Source organism: Aulonocara sp. 'chitande type north' Nkhata Bay, linkage group LG18 (genome assembly GCF_057382095.1).
Source record: "Aulonocara sp. 'chitande type north' Nkhata Bay isolate Kocher_YH1m ecotype deep benthic linkage group LG18, A_spYH_male_GT1.1, whole genome shotgun sequence".
NCBI classification, from domain to species: Eukaryota; Metazoa; Chordata; class Actinopteri; order Cichliformes; family Cichlidae; genus Aulonocara; species Aulonocara sp. 'chitande type north' Nkhata Bay.
Genome location: NC_141361.1, coordinates 26185561 through 26210791, shown reverse-complemented (window position 1 = coordinate 26210791; position 25231 = coordinate 26185561). Strand labels below are relative to the sequence as shown.

The 25231-nt window shown below is 42.5% G+C and overlaps 2 protein-coding genes across 2 annotated transcripts in view; both read right to left on the bottom strand.

Moving 5' to 3' along the window:
- LOC147308726 (Y+L amino acid transporter 2) overlaps positions 1 to 11391 on the bottom strand; it is an 11910-nt gene extending 519 nt beyond the window's left edge. Inside the window, exons 1-10 of the mRNA XM_086271608.1 lie at positions 11235 to 11391; positions 10459 to 10991; positions 8801 to 8926; positions 8569 to 8713; positions 3574 to 3697; positions 3237 to 3340; positions 3029 to 3125; positions 2779 to 2928; positions 1490 to 1673; positions 1 to 770 (exon numbers count right to left, since the gene is read on the bottom strand). The exon at positions 1 to 770 is cut by the window's left edge and continues 519 nt beyond it. Coding sequence (XP_086127734.1) covers positions 676 to 770; positions 1490 to 1673; positions 2779 to 2928; positions 3029 to 3125; positions 3237 to 3340; positions 3574 to 3697; positions 8569 to 8713; positions 8801 to 8926; positions 10459 to 10978 — 1545 coding nt within the window. The 5' untranslated portion in view covers positions 10979 to 10991; positions 11235 to 11391 and the 3' untranslated portion in view covers positions 1 to 675. The remainder of the gene's footprint in view (positions 771 to 1489; positions 1674 to 2778; positions 2929 to 3028; positions 3126 to 3236; positions 3341 to 3573; positions 3698 to 8568; positions 8714 to 8800; positions 8927 to 10458; positions 10992 to 11234) is intronic.
- Positions 11392 to 12928: 1537 nt separating this feature from the next.
- ripk2 (receptor-interacting serine-threonine kinase 2) lies at positions 12929 to 24577 on the bottom strand. The gene is made up of 11 exons (XM_086272365.1): positions 24035 to 24577; positions 23032 to 23185; positions 22324 to 22479; positions 21404 to 21555; positions 20805 to 20854; positions 20548 to 20709; positions 20357 to 20442; positions 17744 to 17839; positions 17383 to 17479; positions 17018 to 17221; positions 12929 to 15651 (listed from the first exon to the last, which is right to left on the bottom strand). The coding sequence occupies exons 1-11, from the start codon at positions 24226 to 24228 to the stop codon at positions 15272 to 15274; spliced, it is 1731 nt and encodes a 576-aa protein (XP_086128491.1). The 5' UTR covers positions 24229 to 24577; the 3' UTR covers positions 12929 to 15271.
- Positions 24578 to 25231: the final 654 nt, after the last annotated feature.

Genomic DNA, 25231 nt, shown 5'->3' with positions numbered 1-25231 from the left:
GTTTTGTTCTGCACTCGTGCAGGTTTCAGAGCTGCTGGCAGAAGACACACAAAGCTGCAAACTGCCGAAGGACAGTGAGCGAACGTGTGAGGGACTTTCCCACCAGCCTGCAGTAAATGTTTGGTTGGTGGAAAAAAAAAGCTTGGCTATCTCTCTCTCTCAAAAAAAAAAAAGAAGATGCAAACATTTTGAAAATACCTGAAGTGAAACAGCTTTGCAGAGAAGCGGCTCAGGAATCAGTTGCATTAGCTGAAAGCGACATTGTTAATAGTGTTTTACACTTGCACAGTCATCCACATATGAATATAATCAAACTGTAAAAAAAAATCCAGAGATGAATATTAAGTTTAAATATGCTTCTGAAAACTGAAGACTGTGATCACATGACCACGACAGTAGGATTTTCATTACGTAACGTGTTAATCAGACAAAAGGTGATCAGCTTACATCTTCACAAAACTCTCAAAAATAAAAATCTAGTTTTGGCAACATTTTTAAACGTATATCCTCATAGAAGATATTCTTTGCTCTCAGTGGAAAAGTGTAGCACTGAAGAAATCACGTCACCAGTTTCTCAAATTATTTGTCTTTCATTTGAGAAATCCTCACAAACGCTGAGAGTACATGCAAAGCCTTGTTTTCCGTGAACAAGGCTTTGGGAGTCTGTTTGCAGCTTCATTGTGTTTTAATGCCTCCATGAATTTCTTCCTCTGTGTCAGATTCAGTCATGCAGCAATACAGCAACATCTGGGTGTATCTGGTGGCGAAGGCTAGACGAGGACACGGCGGAGGATGTGGGAGGGATGGGAAGAAAGAGAGGAACAGAAGAGGTCAGTTACAGCTGATTCATGATTCAGGATGACTAATGCTGAATTTGATGTTAAAGACGGCGGTATTTGGCAATCTGGGTAAAGGGCGAAAGGAGGACATGTAGCACGTAATTCTAAGTAGAATGACTTAAATCAGGGCATTTTCACTTCTTTGAAAAAGGAAAAGAACAGAATGCTATGCAGTCCTGTGAAAATCTTTTTGTAGCTTGTGAAACCACCTTTAACGGCAATAACTTGAAGCGATCACTTTCTGTGTTACTTTATGAGTCTGTCACATCATTGTGGCGATATTTTGGCCAACTCTTTAAAACGCTGCTTCAGTTCATTGAGGTTTGCAGCCATTCATTTATGCACAGCTGCAAAATAAGCTAAAACCATCACCCTCCACTACAGTTGGTATGAGGTGTTTGCACTGATATGCTGTGTTTGATTTACATCTCTACGTTTGTCCAGAAAACGTTGATCCAACTTTGCAAACCTAAGCTGAGCTGCCAGGTTAGAACATCATGCCATCTCTCACATTCTTTCTCACTGCAATTGTTGCATTCCTATGGAAGCAGTAAAGATGTACTTAGTTTTTCACATGACTATATATTCAACCAACAACGAGGCCTAGAGAAAAACTGAAAACAGTATAAAATATAGATTTTAAGTCTTACTGTTTAGCTTGCGGATGAATTTAGGCCTTCTCTCCTCAGGCAGGTAAATGGCCACGTAATAAACTGGCACACCAGACAGTGCAATACCAATTCCTATGAGGGAGTTGATGGTGTCACCGTACAGAGGGACGATGACTAAGAACAGGCTACAAAAACAGTAGATGAAGGGGAAGAACAAGGTGAGCTGTGAAGAGAGACATGCACATCTGGTTAGTCTTTCTGAGAATCTCTGAGTGTTTAAATGTGTATGTTGACATGAAGAGCAATGGTTCAAAACACAGTGTTCACCACCTTTTTACGTTCATAATCACTCAGTGTGCACAAAACAACACCACACTTTAATTCTGAGTGCATGCAACTATGGTAACTATTTATATTTCTTTCTTTCTTTACACAATTCCTGATTTTATTTCATCATATGGAAGCTGATGTATAAACAAGGAACAGATGGCAGTAGCAGGAAGTGAAAACAGTTTGTTGTGATGGGAGAGGTCAGATTTGGGGACAGCACTTTAGCAGAATCTGAAAATGTTTTTATATTTTCTTACAACCACTCAACAGCTTAATTCGCTCTTAAATGTGTATTTGTTGCTTTTGTGTTGTAGATAACGAGGGGCAAGTCACGCATTTTCTCCTCATTCATGCTAGTGTTTCAGCAGCGCTACAGCTGAATGGGTATAATCTTTAAACCATGAATTGTTAATCTAGTGTAAATAAACTCGGTGACGTTAATTGTGAAGGTCAAAGAAGTTGGCAAGCTAGCATACAGAAATGATGTCACGTCAAACAAAATACATATCTGACCTTTCTTAATGTGCTCGTGACTTCCTGTTTTAAGTTGAGATCCCAGACTGCCACGCACCCTTATTAGTTTCGGTTCCTCTCTTTGGCACCGTTCATGCCAGCTTTCCTGTTTTCAAATGTTTGTATGTAAACCTACTGGGCGCTAGATATCACACCAAAGCCAACGCTTTGCTGACTGCCTCTTATAACCTCTTACAGCTGTGGTGTGTGTTGGTAACATTTAGAAAGTCCTGTATATGATAAAATATCATGCCATATTTGACCTCTGACCTCTCTATCAAGGATAGTAGATTGTTCTGAATGTCAGAATGATATGATATTAATGCTATATAGCTATTTAAAGCTAGGTTTCCTGCTGGCATTGTTGGTGTTGACAGCATAGAGGCATATAGGGAATGATGTATGTGGATCCTAAATATCATGTTATTTGGATCTCTGACCTTTTCTTCAAAAAAGGTCGAACTTAAAAAAAAAAGAAGCGTCACCTTGACAGGTCTGTATCTTTCCGGCTGGGTGATGCGTAGGTAGATGAGGCCAGCCACAGAGAGACCCACATAGAGCCAGTAGCTGAAGCTGAAGTAGTTGATGAGCTGAAACACGTCCCTCACACACAGGAAAATCAGGCCCATTAAGCCCTGTAGCCACACAGCACAAGGACGAGTAAAGAATCCCCATGGGATCGTGGTATGATGAAACACGTTCATTTGTGTTTTACAAGGCAGTTTTGTTTCTAACGTTGAATAGCAGAGCAGGTATGGGCGTGTAGCGCTTCAGGTGAATCAGACTCAGACTGTTGGGGAGGTGACCCTCTCTGGCTCCAACAAAAAACAGCCTGTGTGATCAGCGAGGTGGAAGGTTAGTGGGAACATACTTCATCAGTCATACTTCCATCACAAGTGCCATCACAGCGTAAGTTGGGACACACTCTGTATTTTCTCATTACCGTGAAGCAGCAATGACGGAAGCATTGAGTCCTCCATAGCAGGACATGGCTACAGAAACAGGGATGATCCAGCTGAACGGCCCCAGGACCGCATTTCCAAATGTCTGTGGGGTCACATTTGCATTGGTTAATTCACACTACATATTGACGATGAAGAGATCTGAGCAGTTTTCCTAAGGGTCTGTCGCGGCCTTAAACCCTTATATTTTCTGCAGCTGACGTAGATGTTACATTACTTTATTTTCTCAAGTCCTGTTTTCATCTCAGAGAACAAAATGTCCTGGTCTAAGCTGAACAGACCTATAATTAGCAGGAACGAAACTCTCAGGTGTCTCACCACAGCGACAGCGTCACTGGCAAGCAGAGAGGACATGTCTAGAACCACATAGTACGCCACGTTGGTCAGTAGGTAGATGATGGTCACTATGGGCATGGAAATGGCGATGGCCAGGGGCAGATTTCTGCAACAAAAGCATAATCACACACGGCGATTACAGAAGAATCTGACTTCAGCTCCTACACTTCATTTCCTTTTGTTCAGGAATATGTTTTACACAGAGCTGGGACAAAGAATAGCAGCTGGTTTCATGCCAACAATACACAATTTAAAAGTGTTCAGATAGTGATTAAAAGACAGTTATGGGACGCTGTGCTACAATAAGACTCGTGAAAGTAACTGAAATCATCTGCAGTTAAACCTGTGATAATGAAATTAGGCATATTATCACCATTTAGGTTGCTTTAGTAGCTCTTCTTTGGGAGTCAAGCATTTTTCTGTCTTATAAATGTCCACTATTCGCTGTCTTTTAGCTCTTGTTTTGGTCTCCACCAGTTTTTGAAGGACTCTGTAGCTACTGCATGCTTCGCTGTCGTTCCCAGCTGGTGTCCAAATGGGTCTGCACACAGTCTGGTGATGGGCAGGTAGTGTGTAATGCCTCTGTAGTGTAGTTTTCTTTTTTGTTTTTTTTTGTTTTGTTTTTTTGTGTCCCGTTTGGATCTTTAGCCATCAGAATTGTTGTCTTAAGGCCAAGAAAGATGCCAAGCGGATTTATTTTACCAAGTGGATCATCATGGCCTTGCCATATTGGTCCATTTGATTGACCTTTATTATAATTATGTATTTATTTTATTTGCAGTTGCTACAAACGGGACAGACATGACTGGGGGATAGGACAGGGAGAAAGAATGAAAGAAAGAGAGGGAGAGAAAGAAAACCAAAGGGGAGAAGAGACGGTGAGAAGGGGGAGAAGAAAGAAAAAAAAAAGAAAGAAAAACAAACAAACAAACAAAACACCTGGGTCACCTGTATGGAGAAAAAAAAAAAACAGAAGAGAAAGCAAACAACAAAGAGCAACATAATAAAAAAAAAACAGCACCATCACAATAAACTAGCTAGCAGTAGATATCAGTAGATACTAAATAATAAATGATATTGTGCAGCACGCAAGATAGACAGCGCACAATGTGCTTTGAGGCAGCAGCCAAGAAAGGTGTAGTCCGCGTGAACACCCGTGTGTACACCCGTGTGCACACCTGTGTGCACACCTGTGTGGATCAGCATGCTTGTATTCCAAAGGTTTCTCCATGTAACGATCTGCTAGGGAGTGTGGGGAGCCACAGCCCCGTCCTCCAGGGTATGAAGCAGGTATGGAGGAGATCAAAACTCCAGACATCCAGAGGCCCCAGAGTACGAGGACCCGAGGAGGACCACCAAAGGGGGGGGGAACCGTGCCACCCTCCTGGGAAGAGCTGAGTAGAGCCCCAAAGGAGAGGTCACCCCGCAGCTACAGAGCAGAGGCCAGAGGGGGTTGCAGTGGCGTGCCCGCGGGCTCTGCCGGCAGCCAGCTGTGCCAGAGAGGACCGAGCTTCAGGCCCAGAGGCCAGAGGCCTGAGGGCATCCCGTCCCCCGGAAGGAGCCCAGCCGGGCCACAGGCGCCCGGCCCCGCCAATCGGCCACCAGGAGTGAGCCGGTACATACATGAGCGCCCAGCCCCAGATGACAAGGACCACCAACACAGCAACGTCTGAGGGCATCAGCCACCGGCAGGGAGTGTGGTGAGGGGAGATAGGCCTCCGTACTTTAGAGGGCCTGAGATGTTCCCAGAGAGGTGGAGTCTAAGACCCAACCTGACATATAGACACAGACGAACAGGCGCACGCGGACACAAACGTGCATTCCCACCCCATATGCACAACCAAATACTCGGCACTCGCCCAACGTGTAGACAGACACAAATAGACACTGCACAGACAGTCACACTCCCCAAACATACTCTATATCCCAGGTCCAGGTACCCCCGCCCCCAGAGGGGCAAGCCGCACCTAGACCCAGGAGATGTAACCCTTCTCTCTGGGGTGGAGGCAAGCGGACCACCTCCTTATCTGCAGTAGCAGGGAGGCCCCGCATCCCAGACCCCAGTCTGACGGCCAGCACCTCCTCCCAGCCCCCCAGCCCTGACGGCTAACAGAACCGGGGTGAGTGAAGACCTCAAACCTCCCTACGCCCGCTCATATGTAGTGTTGCTGTGTGCTGTTCTAAACTGCATTTAAAACTCAGGAGAGCATGGTACTAGCTTCCTCTCAGAGAGCAGCACGGCTCTTCCCGAAAACCCTTAGTGTCTAAATGCATTTAAAATTGAGGGTAGGGCACCAGCGCCAGAGGTGGGTTGGAGTACACCGACCATCCTCTGGATGCTGTAAAACGTGCCCACCCCCAAGGCCCTATATGTATGTGTTATGTGAGAGTGTGAGTAATGTGGATGTCTAGGTTGCAGAATAAAATTGAGGCACAGGCGGCCAGAAGGGGACAGAGGGGGAGTGCCTCCCCTGCACCCTGGTGACATACCTGCACCCCAAGCCCTGCGTGTGTGGGTGGGTGTGGTAGAGCGGGAATAGGGAGGCAGCTGAGGATGGGGAGGGAAGAAAGGGAGGGGCAAGCGGCCCCTCCCTGGGGTCAGCGGGGGAGCTGGCCCCAGGGAGGGGCACCCCCACACTCTGGAACCCACCAGGGCAAGGGGGCCCAGACCCATCCGGACCGGGGCCCGCAGCAGCAGCACCGCCCAGCCCCACAGAGCCCGGGGCAGCCCACCCGACTCCACCCCAGAGAAAACTGCACCCACCCCATCATCCAATCAACTCCCAAACTACACAAGACAATAGACACCCAGGTTGAGTTCATTCTCCACCTCTCCTATATCTCTCCCCCCACCTGCAGAGTGAGGTCCTGTAGTGAGGAGACCACCTGCAAAGATATAACAACCTCCCCACCAGTTAGAGAGCCCCCTAGTAGGGCCGATACACCAGAGGTCCCCTGCACTGGGGCTGAGCCCCCCTGCACCCACCCGCCCACTGCTCCGGCGACACAACAGCCAGGACCCAAGCCCCCAAGGCCCGGCCAGCACCCCAGACCGGGGGGCGGAGCACCCACCAGACCTCCAAGCCTCCCAGGGGCAGCCAGGCTACCAGGCCAGTAACCAACGTCCGCCAGCACAGACCCTCCCCATCTCCACTGTACGCAGCCACAAGGAAAACACCATCCAAGAGCCCCAGAGCTCCTAACCAGGTCATGGCCACATCCCCCAGGTTAGTCCCTCTAGGGAAACGTCCCTAGGGACTCCCCAGACGCCCTAAGGCCGTCCCTACCCCCATATCAACCACAATAGCGAAGGCAGGACCAAACCATGACCCCCCACCCCCACTAGGTGATGAAGCCGATCAAAGGAGCCCAAATGATCAAATGTGATGGCAGATGTTGTATCAAGACTAATGTGATCTATTAGATGGTTTCTATATTGGTTAGAATTAAGATTATTTTTATTTTTCCAGTTAATGAGGACCATTTTCTTGGCAATGCATAGGGCAGTAAAAACAACGTGGGCTGTGTTTATTTCTGCAGTGACCTCATCCAAGTCGCCCAGCAAGCATACTAAAGGGGAGGCTGGAATGTTACATTTCAGACACTTTGATAAGTCTTCCCATATCTCACGCCAAAATTTCTGAACTGGTGGACAGAACCAAAGAGTGTGGATGTAGTGTAGTGTAGTTTTTTTAAAATACTTTTTTGCTTAAAATATCTGCTGCTTCTAAGAGCAAACAAAACAATGACCTGCCTTTTGGAAGGTGAAAAGCACAATAATTACAATATTGTGGATTTAAAGAAAATGTGTGAAACATTCAATGCAAAACACAAAATTTTCAAACAAATACCTTCTGACCCTAAGCTTTTATATTAGGTTTGCATCTTGCTAATTTTAACATTTCACAGAATCAAAAGAGCTTTTTAGAAATGTGTTTGTTATTGGTAAGAAGAGTTGTTGCTGTAACACGGAAAATGACTCATAGGATTGGTTTTCTACCTTAGCTACAACACTGGCTGTAGAGAAATTTACTTATTTTATCAGGGCTATTAAACAGTCACTCTTTCAGAGTTTTGGGGGCTTTCCTTTAAGTTATCTAGAGAGAATTTATTTGACTTCAATGTCGGTGATATCTGATAATCTACGTACAAATAGCTATTTGTATGGTGGCCCAGAGAGGCCAAACGGACTGCAACTTAAGAAAACACCAGCAATAAGAAAACAGAAATAGGAAAAACGACAACGGAAATAGGAAAAAACAGATTTCCAAAAGCACAAGGGAAGTGTTTCTGGGGACACAATAACTCCACGGACCAGTTGCAGGAACCAAAATATGCTAAGAATTGCGCTGGGAGACACTTAAAAGTAGTGGAGGATCTATCGGTTTTGTGAGGAAAGAAAAGATGAGAGGTAAGTGTGTTAGCCTAACTATTAGCATAAAAATCCATCATCAGTATTATACGTAGCATGGTTTTGGGTTCCTGCAACTGGTCCGTCGGGTTATTGTCTCTCCAAAAACACTTCCCTTGTGTTTTTTCCTATTTCCGTTTTGTTTTGTGTGCTTTTGCAGCGTTTTTCTTATTGGGCCACTGTATATTTGTGATTTCCTAATGGTGTTCCAAAATAAGCAGCTTTGCACGAATCTTTCATTAAGATGATTCTCCGTCATGTTTTTTGTTTGTTCTCGTTACACAGATGTATAATGCTGTGAGTGGACATTAAAAATATAGTCAGTGCTGTGTTTTAGTGCAGGAGTCCAGTGGCTCATTTTTATTGTCTGTACTATCTCAGCTAATCTGCTCAAAGGCATGTTAACCCTTCTACTCTGATTGATCAGGACTGTCAAAAATTAACTTTTAGTGGATTTCTCATCACTAAGCTAAAAGCAGGAAATACAATCTAGTCAGAAGTTGCCATGGAGCCTCGAGCGTACGAGTCTGAGTGCATTTTCTTTTTCATTTCACTGCCTCAGTCACCTCTCTGGGTTACAAATCTCCTCAGTTACATAGTTGAGCGTGTCCCAGCCAGAGTAGGAGAAGAGAGCTGAGTAGAGGGCCAAAGCGATGGCGCCGGGGTCTGCCGTGGAGCCCTCCATCGGGTTCTCAAAGCTCTTCGTTTCTCCTACACAAAGACAAGATCGAGTTTTACTTTGAGTGTAACATTTTATTTAGCTTTCCCACACGAATTCTTACTTTTACTTTCACTTACCACTGGATATCTTCAGGATTCCTATAATAATGATGAGGAAAAGTGACATCAGTTTGGCATAAGTGAAGATGTCCTGCACTAGAGTCCCCCACTTCACATAAGCACAGTTAATGAAGATGAGGATACCTGGTACAAAGTAGAGGATGAAGGCAGTGAACAAACATGACCAAACACAGAAACACTGCTTCTGCTTTCTACGATGTACATTAAGGAATCCTGCATGACACAGCAGTTTAGCCAGCAGTTTGTGAAACTAAAGCAGTTTGTAGCAAACAGAAACCTGACTCTCTCACACTGCTCCTTTCTTTCTGTCACGTGGGCTGCAAATGGCTCGAGGATACCAAAACAGAATCACACTTCTTGGTAGAGCGATGGGTGATTCACAGCATCGCTGCTCTCTCACGTAAATAACACTTCTGCTTGCTACAGTCTGCAATCCAATCACTGCAAAACTCTGTGACATGGGACTGGCAGCCTAACTTTAGCTTATGCCAGTACTACAAAGGGCTATCGGGTTTGGTACTGGCATGAATAGATCAGATGTGACTGTGGGCAGCACTAAAGCTCTTTTAATCTGGTTTTACTCAACTATTCGAAACGAAACAAAACATTTTACATTTCTCCTGACTGCCTCACAATAAAAGCCACACTGTATTCTGCAAGATATACATGTTTAGGGACTGTAAGGAAATTAATTTGAGTCATTCGAAGCATTAGCAGTGGGCAGCTCCAGTGACAAACTAGACCTCCACACAGAAAATTCAGGCCCAAGCTTGAAACAGAAAACAGTGAAGCAAGAGCACTAACCACTGAGCCCCTGGGCTGTGTTTTCGAACTGGCAGGAGTGGATAAGGGTAGGTGTTCATCAGTAGTAACTTAATATAAGCTGTGGCTATAAATTACAAGTAGCAATATTGGATTGTATCACCATAATTATGTAATTAAAACCCAGTGCAGGAATGTGTTTAACCAAGGTTTACCAAGTAGATGCTTTATTAATTAATTTAATAATTGTTTGTAGAGGTTAAAAAGAAATGAAATGGCTTTAATTGATACAAATTTAGACTTGGCATTGAGAAAATAAGTGCATTCTCACTCCTTCCACAGAAATCAAGCTGAAGTTTTAGCGGTTTGGTGGTTTAGAGTTTCAAGTGTGTGTTAACACATGTCGCAATCATCCCAGGAGTGGATGTTCCAACAAAATCACCCCAAGGTCACACTGCAACATTAAGAGAAACTGCAAAAACCCCCAAGAGCTACATCTCAGACCCTACAGGCCTCAGTAAACATGTTAAATGTTACAGTTTACAAGAGTGCACTTAGAAAGAAAGACTGAATGACTATAGCTTTGTTTGGAAAGGTTGGGAGGAGAAAGCCTCTTCTCTCTAAAAAGGACATGGCAGCATAGCTTAACTTTGCAAAGTTGCATCTAAACAAACTACAAGACTTAAGGAACAATGTCCTTGCTGTCATTGAGTCGACCATGAACTCGTAGGTATACCAAAAGCATGCTAGAGTCAAATGTGAGTAGTTAGTAAATTTAAGCTTTTTCTGCAGCAAACTGCAACAGCACATTTTGTTTCATTTAAAAATCCACATTTACAGCTCAATACAAAACCCAGTGGGCACACTCATTCAGACACAGCTGTGTTTCTTACAGAGACAGGCTGCAGCAAGGAGGCGGACAGCAGCATACGGCGGCTGGCAGGTGGGGTAGAAAGCCTCCACCAGGTAGTTGGCGAATGTCAGCGAAATCACAGCCTGGCTGGCTGGCTCGATCAGGAGGATGGACGTCCACAGACGAATGAAAGCCAAGAAGCCACCAAAAGACTCCAGGATGTAGGCGTAGCTGGCTCCAGATTTGGTGATGGTGGTGCCGAGCTCTGCGTAGCACAAAGCCCCAAACACTGAGAAGATCCCGCCAAGAGCCCAGATGAGCAGCGACAGTCCATAAGAAGCGCTGTACATGAGTACGCCCTTTGGTGAAACAAAAATCCCAGAGCCGATCATGTTGCCCACAATGAGGCAGATCCCATTCAGGAGAGAAATCTCCCTCTTCATCTGCATTTTCTCTTCTTTAACACCATTTGGAGCCTTTAGGTCCTCCTCAGATGGAACTCGTGAGCTCGGACATATCGTCTGTGACATGACCCCAATGGTCTGTCTCAGATCCCCCATTATTCCAGCAGAGCTGAGATGGAGATGATAGGGAAAAATTAGATGGGATTATTCAAATTTAACAGACTTACCTAGCACAATATGTATTAAAAAAAATAAAAAATTCTCCATGACACATGTTCAAACTTAAGAATACAAGCATGCAAATCCCCAACACAGATCACTCCCCTTTGTTTATGATTATAGATATAAATGAACAGCACGAGTGACTCATGACATATAATACAGGCATGTAAATAACAAAAGATTAACTTACCTTGTTTTCAAGTCTGTCTGTTCCTCTGAACATGCAGTCTGTCTCAGGCCACCACTCAGGTCTGAAACACCAGTCTGGCACCGGGGGAGATCACATCTGAGAGGCACCAACAGGATGGTTGATGTTGCAATCTCTGCAGGTCAGCCCTTCCATAACGTGTGTTTTTCTTGGGCCACTCTCATGTTGCCCCCTGTGCTATTTTCAGAGACAAGCAGACGTTCTTGCCCACACAGAGCCTTCAACAGCTGAGACAGAGGGAGCCAAGCTCCAATTGACCCGACATACAGGATAGTTATTTATACTGTGATGAAAAGTGTCATTAAGCTTATCTTAATTTGCAGGGAGTGTTTCCAGGGGCATAACCCACCTCATCCCTGGTATACAGAAGGAAGACTCTACTACTATGAGTTTTTGTGCCTCCTTGTAGACATCTGCAGGCCAGGAAAATGACTAGAAAGCTATGTCCAGCAGCTTGTTTGTTGAACGATCTATAAGTGAAGTACAAACTTGAATAAACTATTTCTTGCCAAGCAGCCAACTCCAAGGCTAAAAGTGCAACTTCCACTTGAGGTCGGCTCAAAAGTAAGTCAGTCCTCACATGATATGTTAAAATGCCCAGCTTTACAGGAGCAATATACATGTTTATAGCCTGCTACAAAAATTATTTTGGTAATTTAGCCCATGAGGATGAAGACTCGACTGTTTAAATTGTACTCAACATTAAAGTCATGGATTGTGAAGCTAACAGGTGTATGCCAACATAGGCAAATGAAGCCTCTAGTTGTATGTTAACCTTTACTTCAGCTTGTCCGAGTCACTGAATATCTTGAATATTTCTGTGTTGTTGGTGACATCTTCAGTATTTGAGAAAGAGTGTGCACTTTTCTACTGCAGTTAGCATCAATTAGCTAGTTTTTGGCTGTTAATCCACCTTGCTAGCCAAGCTATCTAGCGCTAGCTAAATAATCCAAATACCTTCTAGCTCCAAAAATTCACAAACCAGTAGGTGATGTCAATGTGGCTTCATACATCTTTCATGTGCACTTAATAGGCATGTACACCAGTTGAACTGCTTGTAAACTCAAATATCTAGTTATTGGTAGCCAAACACATAGTAGCAACTCTATGCATTTAGGCATGTTAATGTAGTCGAAGAAAGCTGCTCAAGTTCAACCAAACATCATAGGAAAGGTGATTTAAGTGACACTTTGGCATAAACAAAGGTATTGGCATATCCTGCCCTGTATAGATGACTGTAGTGGTGTAAGAGTGTGGTTCTTGGCACACTTCACTTAGCACCAGCTGATCACCTCAGACTACCAGAGTATTATTGTTGACCATGTCCATATCATTATGACCACTGTGTACCCTTCAGGATAATGTGTCATGTCAACGCGTTCCTTTGGGATATTTCACAAATGCACAGTCATATTACAGACATGCAGTTGATAAATCTGCAGCAACTGTGTGATGCAGTCATGTCGATATGGTCCAAAATCTCAGAGGAATGTTTCCAGCAACTTGTTGAATTTATTTTGCCAAGAATTAGGGCAAAAATGGGTCCAACTCAGTATTAGCAACCTGTACATAATAAAGTGGCAGATAAGTGTATTTTTCAGTGAAGCTCAATTAAAGGAGCAAAGTGTTCCTTTAAAATTACTGTTACAAAAACAAGAAGCAGAAATTAGACCAAATTAAATTAAAAACAGAGTAGCCATTTTAATGAAGAGTTTGACACAATATAAAAAAAATCCTAGTTGAAACCACAGCTACACATCATATTAAACCTCTGACAGAACTGCTCAATCGGCTGACACTACTGAATACAAGGGCTCTAAATTAGCTCCGTATTTTTCAGTTGGTATTTCTACAAGTATCAAATAAACACATCACAGAAAAACAGTAAAAAAATATGTTACAACATATACACACCACTATCAAATCTACAGCATTTTCACTCACCTTTGCTTGATATGCACGTAGAAGGCATTTGCCTGTAACTTGAGGTGGGACCAGAAGCAGAATATGAGGCACAGATTTCAAAAACAATACCAGTCCAACATACGGAAGCAGATCGACCCTGCTCGGCCTTTCTAATCTAAATGACATTTTGTCATTCGAGCATAATTTGCTCTAACAGTGTTTTACAAAGTCTGGTGTGCTGTGACTCATTCCCCACTGTGTGATTCAGGTCTTCATTGAACTGTGGTCACTTTGGACTGAATGATGCAGAACATGTGTATGAAAAAAAACATTAATTAATCACACTGACTGTCCTGTGATGAATGTGTTGTAGGTGGTACTGAAATCCAGAGCCACGGCTTAATATTGTCATTGCAAGCACCCATTTGAGGAAGTGAAGGCAGTGTTGAGGGCGGCAAGGCCCGTGTGTATTTAAAAAGAAAAAAGAAAAGCTCACATGCATACACATAACATACCCACCAAAACAATTACTTACTGATGAAAGTGTTGACAGGCAAAAGCAATGGAGTTATTAAGAATCAGTGTAGGACAGTTTGTGAATAGGTTTGCATGTTTGATTATTTGAGACACTGAAGGGTTAAACAACAACAACAACAACAACAACAACAACAACAAAATATGTTTGGCACATTAAAAGATGCCAAATGGGGAATGAAATAGGCAGTTTGTTTGCTAATTGACTGAATATATATGTTAACTGCAGGAGCACACATGCTAATAAAACAGAAAATATCTGTTGTGTAACTACAGCATATTCTGGCAGAAAGAATGTACAATATATGCTTATTATGTCAAGGAGCTAACAAAGAGCCCTGTGGCAGACAAAGGTATAGTTTAACAGATAAACCAGTACTTGCTTATTGTATACTTATGCAACAGTTTTCTGCCTTGCAGGTCAGTGACTGACAGATTTAATAAACATGTTGCTGCTGTTTTGAGCAGACTGCGTAGCAACAGCAAAAAAAGTTGCAACGTTCAAGAAAAATACGCTGAACAGGTAAACTAAAGATCTGCTACAAGCAAAGCTGGATTTTCATGTATTCGATTTTTTTTCTTATGCTACTGCAGAGAAGCTCAGTTGGAATACATTTATTTGTAATCTCAGCTTAGAGTCTGTGGAAGATGGGTCAAGTCTGGAAAAATCCAGATAAGCCTGAAGTCTCTGAGGTGAGGTCGCTACTGAACCGACCGAAAGAAATGAGAGCACATACTTGGTCCAATTTTAATGACCCACTATATGCAGACACACACACACACATACCCACATCCCTCTTTCTGGGTGTTGTATTACCCTCTCAGCTTCCTCTTTAGTTTGTGACCCTGTGACTCTCTTTAGCTTGGCGATAAATAGAGGAAGAGTAAAAACTTTCCATGCAGTCTGCCACTGCCAGTCCAACTTTTCCTCTTAGTTTGGCAAAGCTGCTAAAGTTCAGGAACGCTTATTTAAAGTAACACTTATTCAAACTTTCTGTAGACCTTGTGCTTAAATAGAACAACAATACACTCGCTCACTCAGGCCGTAAACATGACCAGAACCCATAAATACATGATACTTGAATAAAGATTGCTAGAAGAGTTAAACCTTATTTTTACAGCAGGTTTTCCAGTTAACAGTCCTCCTGTCTTTAGTTGCATCAAATAAATGAGGACGTTTGCATTCTGCAAATACTGATACACGATCGCACAAACAGGCCAACATTAATCTAATAGTCTTCAGACAAAAAGCATTAGATACCAAAAAGAGTGAAAACCACTCAATATAGCCACTTAGGGACTACAAATAAATATTCACATCAAATCCGTAACATTAAAAAAATAATCACTGCTTCAGTTAAAGTCTTTTTGATTCTAAACATACAGAATAAAACCTTAAATCTTGAGTTGATGTGTCCATAGTAACACATGACGTTTTTGTACCTGTAACTTTAGTTGCTCAACCAGCTGTTCTTCCGTCTAAACCGTGGCGAGTGTCTGGATGACACGGAACAAGAAAGAGTTAGTTGTAGTGTCAAGTTGGCACAGTCTTTATGTGGAAGTCTTGGCCGTGAGTGCTGCTACATCTTCCTGGGGATATTGTAGGACATGGACAGTGACGGTGCGCTTGGTGCCACCATAGGCGAGCTGATTTCAGGCGGGTACGGCTGCAGGCTCATCTGCTTGTTGTCGTGCAGCTTGCGGACAACGATGCGGGAGAAGTCTTCGTTGTGTTTGTCGCAGGTGTCCAGAAGTCGGCGGACCTTAGCGGTGCGTGTGGGCTGGTTGATCACCAGTTCGTAATCCTCTTTCATCAGCATGGAGTGGGACAGCAGGGCGTCCAAGCTCTGGTTCAGACAAGCCTCCGTCATCTGGGAGACAATTTCCTCACGCCGGATTGCAATCCACTGGGAGATGGGACCTTGCAGAGGAGGAGAGTGCCGCGGTGGAGGAGAGTAACCTGCAACAAGAAAAAGTTATGCCTTATTTGCTGAACATTGCTGCAAGGGTGAAATATACTCTTTATACCAAAAGTGTAAAGTGTTACAAATCAAAGTTACGTTACACCAATCAGCTGAATAGGAGTGTAACTTGCTATCAGGGCCTACTAGTCAAGAACAAAGGAACGATAACAGCATCACTATGATTCTAATTTGTATCTTCTTAAGGAAGAAATAAAAGTTACACTAAAATGATCGAAGTGCGCTTGAATGCCCTGTACTAGACAGAGCCAGCAAAACACAGAAACATGAATTATGAGGTTGATAGCTTATCGGTACCATGTGTCCAGGAAAACAAAAAGAAAAGTGCAACTAGAACAGGCAGGTCCTGTGAAAAACAAAGTGCATCTCTACTGCTCCCATAGGAATTAAGAAGCTAAGCGGCAGCTGGGTGTTACTAATTTAATTCACTTGGTTAACTGATCATCAGCAAGTGTGAGCACCTCAAAAAAAAAAAAAAAAAAAAAAAAAAAAGAGCAGAAGTTTTGACAATTTTCTCGTCTGGAGCATTCAGCTGTGCTAACACAATGCCACAATCTTCCCAGGACTGGACATCCCAGCAAATGTACTTGATGGACAGAATGAGCAATACTGGGAAAAACCCAAAAGCTACGTCTCAGACTCTACAGGCCTATATGCTAAAGTTCATGACAAACACTCAGAAAAACATTGAACAAGTTCTTGTTTGAAGATCTTATCAGGAGAAAGTCTCTAAAAACATGTATTGTTTAAGTTTGCAAAGTTGCATCTGATCAAATCTCAGGAATAATGTCCTCTGGACAGATGAGACCAAAGCGGAGATGTTTGGCCATAACGTACAACACCATGTGTGGTGCAAACCAAACAGCATATCAGCACAATCACCTCATACCAAATGTTAAGCATGCTGGCGGAAGGGCGATAATTTAGGCTTGTTTTGCAGCCACATGACCCAGGCAGGTTGCAGTCATTGAATCAAACATGAACTCCTTTGTCTGACAGCTAAAGTGTGGCCGAAACGGAGTCATGTAACAGGACAATGATCCCAAACACAGAACAGCTGAGAAAAAGAAAATATCAAATTGTTAAAATGGTCCAGTCAAAGAGCTGTCCACAAATGAAAGCCCACAAACTTCAGTGAACTGAAGTAATGCTGTAAAGAAGAGCGTGTGAGAGACTGATAAAGTGGTACAGAGAATCATTACTGCTGCCAAACGTAGTTTTACAGCCTACTGAATCACGAGCTGCACTGTTTTTCACATGCACTCGTCTATCATAAAGACTTAAAAATGGGACACAGGTCCACGCATTCACACACCAACAGATGCACGATGGAGCTTCTTGTACCTTGAGGCTGAGGCTGTGCTTTGAGGGAGACATTAACCAGCTTTGTCTCACATTCGGCGATTGGTTCAGGCTTGCTGAGTATGTTTAAATCATTCGTCCAGCCGTTCAGTTTATCCCCACATCCTAGTTTATCATAGACATCCTTCAATGACTGTGGAGACTCCAGACTGTGAGGCATGAATGACGATGGAAGGCAATCTACAGCTGAAAAACAGAACAAGAAAAGTGATGTGCCCAGCAGCCAAACAGAGCATACACTGAAACGGAGACTAAAGTATTATTTTTGAACTCTATGACATCAAGTCACACCACTTCCTTTAAAGATTATCAGTGGTGATACTTGGTAAAGGTGTTGGTGTCATTACGTTTAGCGGATGCAGCATTGCTGCTGGAGAGGGCGCCCGGTAGAGATATGTCCGTGTCCTGAGAGGAACAAGACCCCGAGCCTGATGTAGTGCCCTCCTGCGACAGAGGAAACGGTGAGGTTTCATTTATGTTCATACATGACCACAACGACACACCTTCATGTTGAACTGCATCCCTCCATGTCACCGTTTTCATTATAAGCCAAGTAAATTATTCAGGTTCAGTTACCGGCTGACAACATGCATAAATTAAAAAAACAACAACAAAACAACAACAACAAAAAAACAAAACAAAACAAAAAAACCCACGCTTCACACACGTCATCTTTATTCTCAGTGTAGGTGACGAGTAGATACTGACCGTCCACTGGCTGGGCCTGTCCTTTGGCATACTTGGAGTTTCCTCCTCACTCCCCTTCTGACAGGCTGCTGGGGCTGAACAACACTGTGACCTCAGCTGTGTGAGGAGCAAAAGAGATACGGCACAACCACCAACAAAAAGGTCAACTTCAAAATACTTTAACTGTCAATCCCTTGCTTAAAAAAAAAAAAAAAAAAAAAAAAAAAAAAAAAAAGTACAGAGACCAAAAAAATTCCACTAACACTGAAAGAAAGGATTAAATTTACAAAAAAATCCCATAAAACTATATCGGACAGTGTAAGGAGAATGTTGCAGTATCTGACCACACAGTCAAATATTGACTTGCCCAACAAAGCAGCAGGTTCTGGTGTTGATAAAAAAAAACAAATATACAGTATACATCAACCTGCTGATCCACCCATTCATTCTAGTGATGCTCTTTGCTAACGTAGCTGATGTGATGCTACACAGTAGTAAACATGACCATGTCCTAACTTTTAGAGATGAGTTTCTGTCATCTAACTATTAAAATGACAAATTTTCTTTAAATAAAAGGAGTTTTGGAAATGACTTTATTCTACTTTTTATTTACATTTTAAAGAGTGACAACTTTGTTGGAATCAAGTTTGTACATTACCAGCTAAGATAATGTATAACCAATGTGTTTAACATATATAACAATACACTGAACAAAACTAAAGGTCACTGATGTTTTCATAACTTCTGTGACTTATGCAAGTGAGGATATTTAGAGGAGGGAAATAAAGGAGTACTAAAAATGCACGCTGTTAACTTTTTTCTTCAGTACTCTGCAGCTAACAGACAATAATAACACTATAGATTGTTCTTTAGCACAGTTAGTTCCCTGCTGCCTTTAACTGCATGTAGTTCAATTTTGTGCTTGTTGAAAGTACGGATTAGAAACAGACATGTGACTGCAAAGTCACATATACACTGAAAATATAAAGAGGAAGGATATGCTGAAGGGAAATTATGATGTCAGTTTTTAATCTCTCTCACTGAGTCACAGTGCAATTTAAACTGCCCCAAATTGCACATTCAACATTTATACTTGCGTAAATGTGTGTGTCCATACACAGCCAACTATAAATAAAAAAATGTATCTAATGTTAATAATTAACCATCTATGTCTGCTAAGCAAAAACACTAACCTGTGACAGTCTTTTGAAGAAGAGTTCTTTTAATGATCACCAAACAAAAACTGTATAGAAAAGATGGCATCACCAATTGGTTTTTACTTTGAATCCTTTAGTCTGACATTTCAGGTAGACTGCCTTTTTTCTTCCTTTACCATTTTGGGTTTTTGAACACTTAACTACTTTGGACAAAACTGTAAATCGGGGGCACAGGTGTCCAGTTGTTAGCTAACTTCCAGCCAGCTGGAGGCCATACCTCTTAATCCTTCAATTCAGATGTTTTCTGTCCCATTACCACAGGTGTATGAAATCAAGCACCAAGCCATGTGTTCTGCCTTTACAAACATTTGCGAAAGAATGGGTAATTTTAAAGAGCTCATTGAATTTGAGCATGCTGCTGTAATAGGATCCCACCATTGTAACAAGTCAGTTTGATAGTTCTTTCCCCTTTCCCATCTATTCCACAACTGATATTAACTGCTATACGTGGTATTACTGTAAGGTGGACGTATTTAGGAACTCAGAACTGAAGTGAACTACAAAACTACAGAGTGAGCTGCAGAGTGTGGAAAAGTTGCCAATGCTCTGCTCAGTAACTGCAGAGCTCCAAACCCACCCTACCATTAACGTCAGCAAAACTATGCTGGTATGGGGGTGTTATATGGAAGTGGTTCAGTACCTCGTCGAAGATACTGGTAATTACAGGATCATAGCTTGATGTGCACAAATTAGTGGCAGCTTTCAATTTATCAACACATCTCCCTGTTTTGCCGTTTGCATAGTAAACAAAATAAAATAATGAACTAATTAAATGAGTAATTCCCCAACTATGAGCCACAATGTCCCCAGACTGAGTCTGTCAGAGGCCCCTGCTGCATTTCGCCGCTGTTTATTGGTTTCCTGTTTTTTTTTTTCTAGATCACATTTATCTTTTTTTCCTTTATCATTTTCCTTCTAATCAATTTGAAAAGGTGACAAGCTGATCCAGTAGACCTGTGATAAACTGCCAATTCAGGGAACCCCTGTGCAATTACTAAGGAAAGGAAAGATTTTATGACACTTTAGGTGATGCACTAGCTGTAAAAATCTGGCCATTAACAGTTCACACACACACACGCACGGGCACACGCACGCCACTGTAGCTATAGCTGCATCAAAGCCTGTGCATTTATTTTTCATATGCATGGCTGTGAGACATCATCATGAAACTAAAGTCATACTCTGAGCCACAGTCTGTTTCAAACTAGTTTCACCAGATTTCTCTTACTGTAAGCTGACACACCTGAGCGCATGCTGACAGACAGACACACGATACCATCCCACAATACACTCTTTGTGGATCAGAGGAAATGCAAATTTAATTTTGAAATAAATCAAAAGTAGTTTTCAAAAGAAAAAAAAAAAGTGCTACACAGATTTCCCTACAGGTACATAAAGAAGAAATATAAAAACTGACCTTTTTCTTTTTGATCTGCAGCACAGCTTCCAGGAACTCTATTTCGTCAAACACCCTCACCATAGGCTCCAGCTCTATCAAACAATCTGAAATGGTAGGAAACGCATCACACTGCTAAATCCTGCCAAAGACGTAACGCAGAACTACCGTCCCATTAGCAGTGCGCACTTTAGTCATTTGTATGAGCATACTTTGGAAGGAAGGCCGTTCATCTGGATTAGCGTTCCAGCCGGCTGTCATAAGATTGATGAGCGTTTCTCTGCTGGGGATGTCTGCGGACAGGCTCTCCAGGCTGGTGTCAGGACGCAGACCACGCAGCACGCTGAACATGATCTGAATGCCATTGGTCACCTCTGAACATAAACACACACATATTAGTGACTCAAAAAGGGTCAAGTAGGAACAAAGTATGATGTGAAAAAAAACAAACCCCAAAACGAGCAGTTACCTTTAAACGGGATCTGCCTGGACAGCACCTCCCACATGATGATGGCATAGCTAGAATCCAATTATCAAAGAGGAAAACAGTTAAGGGAAGAGTTACTAAGTTGCCAGATATTGGCATTTCCCCTTATAGTTGAGGGACTCTACCACAAGCCAGCTTCAGGGATGACTCTCAAAGCCATGACTGATTGATCCGTTGCAGCGAGCGTAACCTCTTGCGCAAAATTTACAAAGACTGCATCAGCGGAAAGTAGAGCTCTCTTATCAAAGCAGAAAAATAATCTGAATTCCTTTTCTGACAGACTCGTGGATCTCAACAGTTAGGTCTGATTTTTTTGTCTGGCACGACTGATTTAGCCTTTGACACTGGGCCCTGCAGTGGTATGCAAGCAATGCAAGCTGAGGCAGGAACTCCGTTTCATCTTTACAGGAAGGAAAGCCTCATTTCCCTTAACTGCTTATTGTGCTCAACAAACACGGAAGTTATCAGAGTTTATAGTAACACAGATAAGTCATAGAGACTTTTTCTGCTAAATCTTCAGGGAAGGATGTACATTTTGAGACTGACTTCTACATAATAGTTACTGGGTTCTGATGTCTTACCTGTACATATCGTGCTTCACGTCGGCCCGGCGGCTCTTGGATGGTTCGTACTCCTCAGGGGGCATGTAGATCACTGTACCCTCAGCTGGCTTGGACCCCGAGCCTCTACTCACTGACAGCTGTCGCCACTTCGATAGGCCAAAGTCTGCAATCTGGAGAGAAGCAGAAAGTTAGCAACCGCAGACAGACAAAGTTATACAAAGCCAGTTTTACATTTTACGAGTCTTAAATTAATTCGTGACAAAAAGTCAAATAAGGTTGATAACTGCAGCGGGAGGACAGCCTTTTGTATAATAACGGATCTTTAAGGGGAAGTTATTATGCCTTTCTTATTTCCTGTTACAATGGTGGATACTGAAACTGCCCTAAATAGTCAGTTTCAGGGAGGTTTTTTCTCTTCTACTGTTATCTCCATCCCCTCTTACTGATACTGTATTATCTTTATGTGCTCATCTTAGGCACACAGCGCTGAGTGTCAGCAGACTAGCACCACCCACCTGCTGTTTGAACCTTCTGTTTGTGAGGGGCAGCCAATCAGAAGAAAGTTTAAAGGAGAGGAGTTTGTTTTACAGTCCAAAAGCTTAAATATGGAGTTGATATGAGTATAATATATTCACTTTAATTAGGCCATGAAAGAAAAAGAAATCAGTCTGAACAACCTGAAAAATATAGTTTATACTTTTTATGCTAATAAAAATTGTATGTTTCATAAAGAGTAGCAGATAAGCAGTACATAGGGTATGTGCAGCTTATCCACTATGTCTAAGTTAGTCTGGTAACGTACACAATACATGTGACTATAACTGTAACCACCTAAGCAGCTGTAACCTTTTGTTACAGCTCCAACAAACACACTGACACGGTTGAAGGTGATGTCATAGATTTTCCTGTTCTGCACGCACCTCATACTTATCGCATACCTTAACATGAAATTCACCATCCAGCAGAATGTTTTGGGTCTTTAGGTCGTGATGTACGAGGGGTGGGTTCATGTTGTGAAGGAAGTTAACCCCAAGGGCGATCTCATACAGAATCCTCAAACGCAAAGGCCAGGCAAGAACAGGGTACACGTCCTTCTGTAAGGCAGAGATTACAAAGATGGGCTAAAGATATCATAAATGTAAATAAAAGAGGGAAATGTGGGTTTTACTACAGTGAAAGTACAAAACAATGCAAGAGCTTGAAATAAAGACTGAAAAAATTACTACACTCAGCCCAGTGGGAATTTCCCTTGTGCATAGCTGTCTGCTTCCCTCAGTGCTCGGCTTCTCTTTCCCTACTTTCTTTTATGTTTCATCAGATACTAATTACTTCGAGCTTTCGCTTTTGTTTATAGTCCCGCTGAAAGGAAAAAGAGTCATACACTCACATGATGAGTGATGCACAAGAGAGAAAAACAACAGACCAATGCAACTCCATCAGCTGACCTCTTTTGGCAACAAAAATCCAAATGCAACAACTATAAAACCTTCATTTTTTCCAGTGTGTAGTCTGGGCAACTCTCACAGCTAACAATCTAAACCAGAGAAAACTGGTGCCACTCAGTGGCAATCTAAATGGTTTATTTAAGGGTGCATTGCTCAGACTAGAAGAGTTCCTAGTGATAGGAAGTGAACTTGATGAGCTACCTCATGGAGTAACCGGTCCAGAGATCCATTGCTCATGAACTCCGTGACTATGCAGAAGATACGAGGCTCATTGCAGACACCAAAGATCTGGATGATGTAGTTGAACCTGGCTTTGTGGAGTACCTCGGCCTCCTTCAGCAGGCAGTTCCTCTCTCTGAAACACAGCCAGACACAGAATAAATAACAAAAACAAAACAGCACTGACAGCACTTTTGTGATAGTGAGGTAAATGAATATTTAAGATAAAATCCTTCTAGAAACACAGACCAAAAATGCCGTATACAATCTTGCTGAAACTCTTGATTACACAGAGGAGTAAAAATGTTACACGCAGAAATCTGAGATTTTCTCACTTGTGAATTTGTGCAGAGATGTTTAGAATGGCCCATTACTAGGTGACCAATAAATACCAAACTGAGTCATGATGTCTGGACATTTGACTGAAATCCAGTTGGCCTGGTTCACTGTTGTTGTGAACAGTTTTGTGAAACAAGCTTAAGAATTTCACATTAAAAGGTGGACTTAATTTTATAACAGAGTGGTATATTTGCATGCTTCCAGAAATAAAGAATGAGTGTAGGATTTAAAATATATATATATATATATATATATATATATATATATATATATAATTATATATATATATATTTATATTGTGCAGTTCAGATTTGTGTCAGTCTGAGCAAACTAGCCCTCCAGCTGGAAGTCACTGGACACGTAAGCCACAGAGACTCTTTAGCCTTTTTCCTGCCAGAGGAATGAAAAACCTGCTCGAGCACTCTGAACACATTTCATTGAAATGTACAAGAAGGCCTCACATTTGACTCAAATTAGGTCAAGTGCTGCAGCTGTTACTGTGGAGTAAGTACAGGCAGACTTTACTGCATCATCCTGAAACAGCACAAAGTTTTTCTGTAGTAGTGCAATTCATCGATAAATGGCTGAAATGTGTCTCCGTGACCTAGACCTTGTTACGCGAAGTTGCCTGATCGGTGTTGAGTACCTTTCTATAACTGGAGAGTCGAGCTTCAGGCACTTGACGGCCACAGTGGTCCTCCAGTCGGAGTGCTTCCCCTTGAACACGGTGCCGAAGCCCCCTCCGCTCAGATAGTACAGGTCCGTCAGTTTATTCTGGGGGATCACCGGCAAGGTGCTGGTCAGGCTGCCGATATCCAAACAGCCCGCAGTTGGCTCCATAGCAGTTTCTGAATCCCTTACGCGAAGTCTCTCAGGATTTATCTCTCACGGGGTTGGCCAATAAAGGCAGAACTACCTCTTTTGGTATAAACGCAAAGAGGAACTGCGCTCCCATTCACATGCATTCCACAACGTAGCCGGCTGCTAGCAGGCTAAGCTACCATTAATGTTGCAGAGGAGGAGGCGAGCAGACAAAACAGAGCAGCCGATAAACAGCGAACCCGCTGACCGGCGACAGCTGTCCTTCACCCAGCGACTACAGTTAAATGTGCGCAGGACCCAAAGCGAAACAACAACAAGAAGAGCGCAGCTGAGCTCCGCGCTCATTTAAGCAGGTGCGTTTGTTGTTGCTAATGACGACACGCTTCCGGCTTTTACGAGATGCGTTCACGAGGGTAGGTTTGGAGAACTTCAGACTCAACTGTCTGAAGTTTTCCAAGCAGCCCTCTGAGCGCATTCAGAATCCCAGTACAAATATGGATAACAGCGAGGTAAGTCTAGGAAAAACACTGAGGAGGCACGCTGTTAAAATACCATAAATCATAAATGAGCCTTTACCTCAACTTTAGTTTCAGTTTCGCTGATACAAAGCTCCTCCTCCTGCGGCATGAACCCAATTGGTAATATTGGGATTTTTAGCAGCGGGAATCCCCCCACCAAAAAACAGGGGCTTTCCTACAGATGTGTCGACGCTATAAAGACATGTCAAAATACGATGTTCGTCTCATGTGATCATAAGTAGCACTTTCTCTTTTCAGTAGCAGTATAGGTTTTAGTTTTAGTTGAGAGAACTTCGGTTTAGACATCCTAGTTTAGTTTAGACATCCTGATAGGATCTTATACAAACTCTTCAAATAAGACAGTTAAATGCATGATGTCTCAATAAATTTATTATTATTATTGATTTTTTTATGTGTTTATAATTTGATCGCTCCAAATTTGAGTTTACGTGATAATTGGGCCTTTTGGTAAGTCACAGTTAGTGTTAATTTATTGAAATTAT

Excerpts from the sequence above, each read along its gene's own strand:
- ripk2 (XM_086272365.1), bottom strand. The coding sequence starts at position 24,228 with ATGGAGCCAACTGCGGGCTGTTTGGATATCGGCAGCCTGACCAGCACC. Across the intron at positions 21,556-22,323 it reads ATGGTGAATTTCATGTTAAG|ATTGCAGACTTTGGCCTATC; the intron begins GTATGCGATAAG and ends GCTTCTCTCCAG. Across the intron at positions 17,222-17,382 it reads CAATGCTGCATCCGCTAAAC|CTGTAGATTGCCTTCCATCG; the intron begins GTAATGACACCA and ends TCTGTTTTTCAG.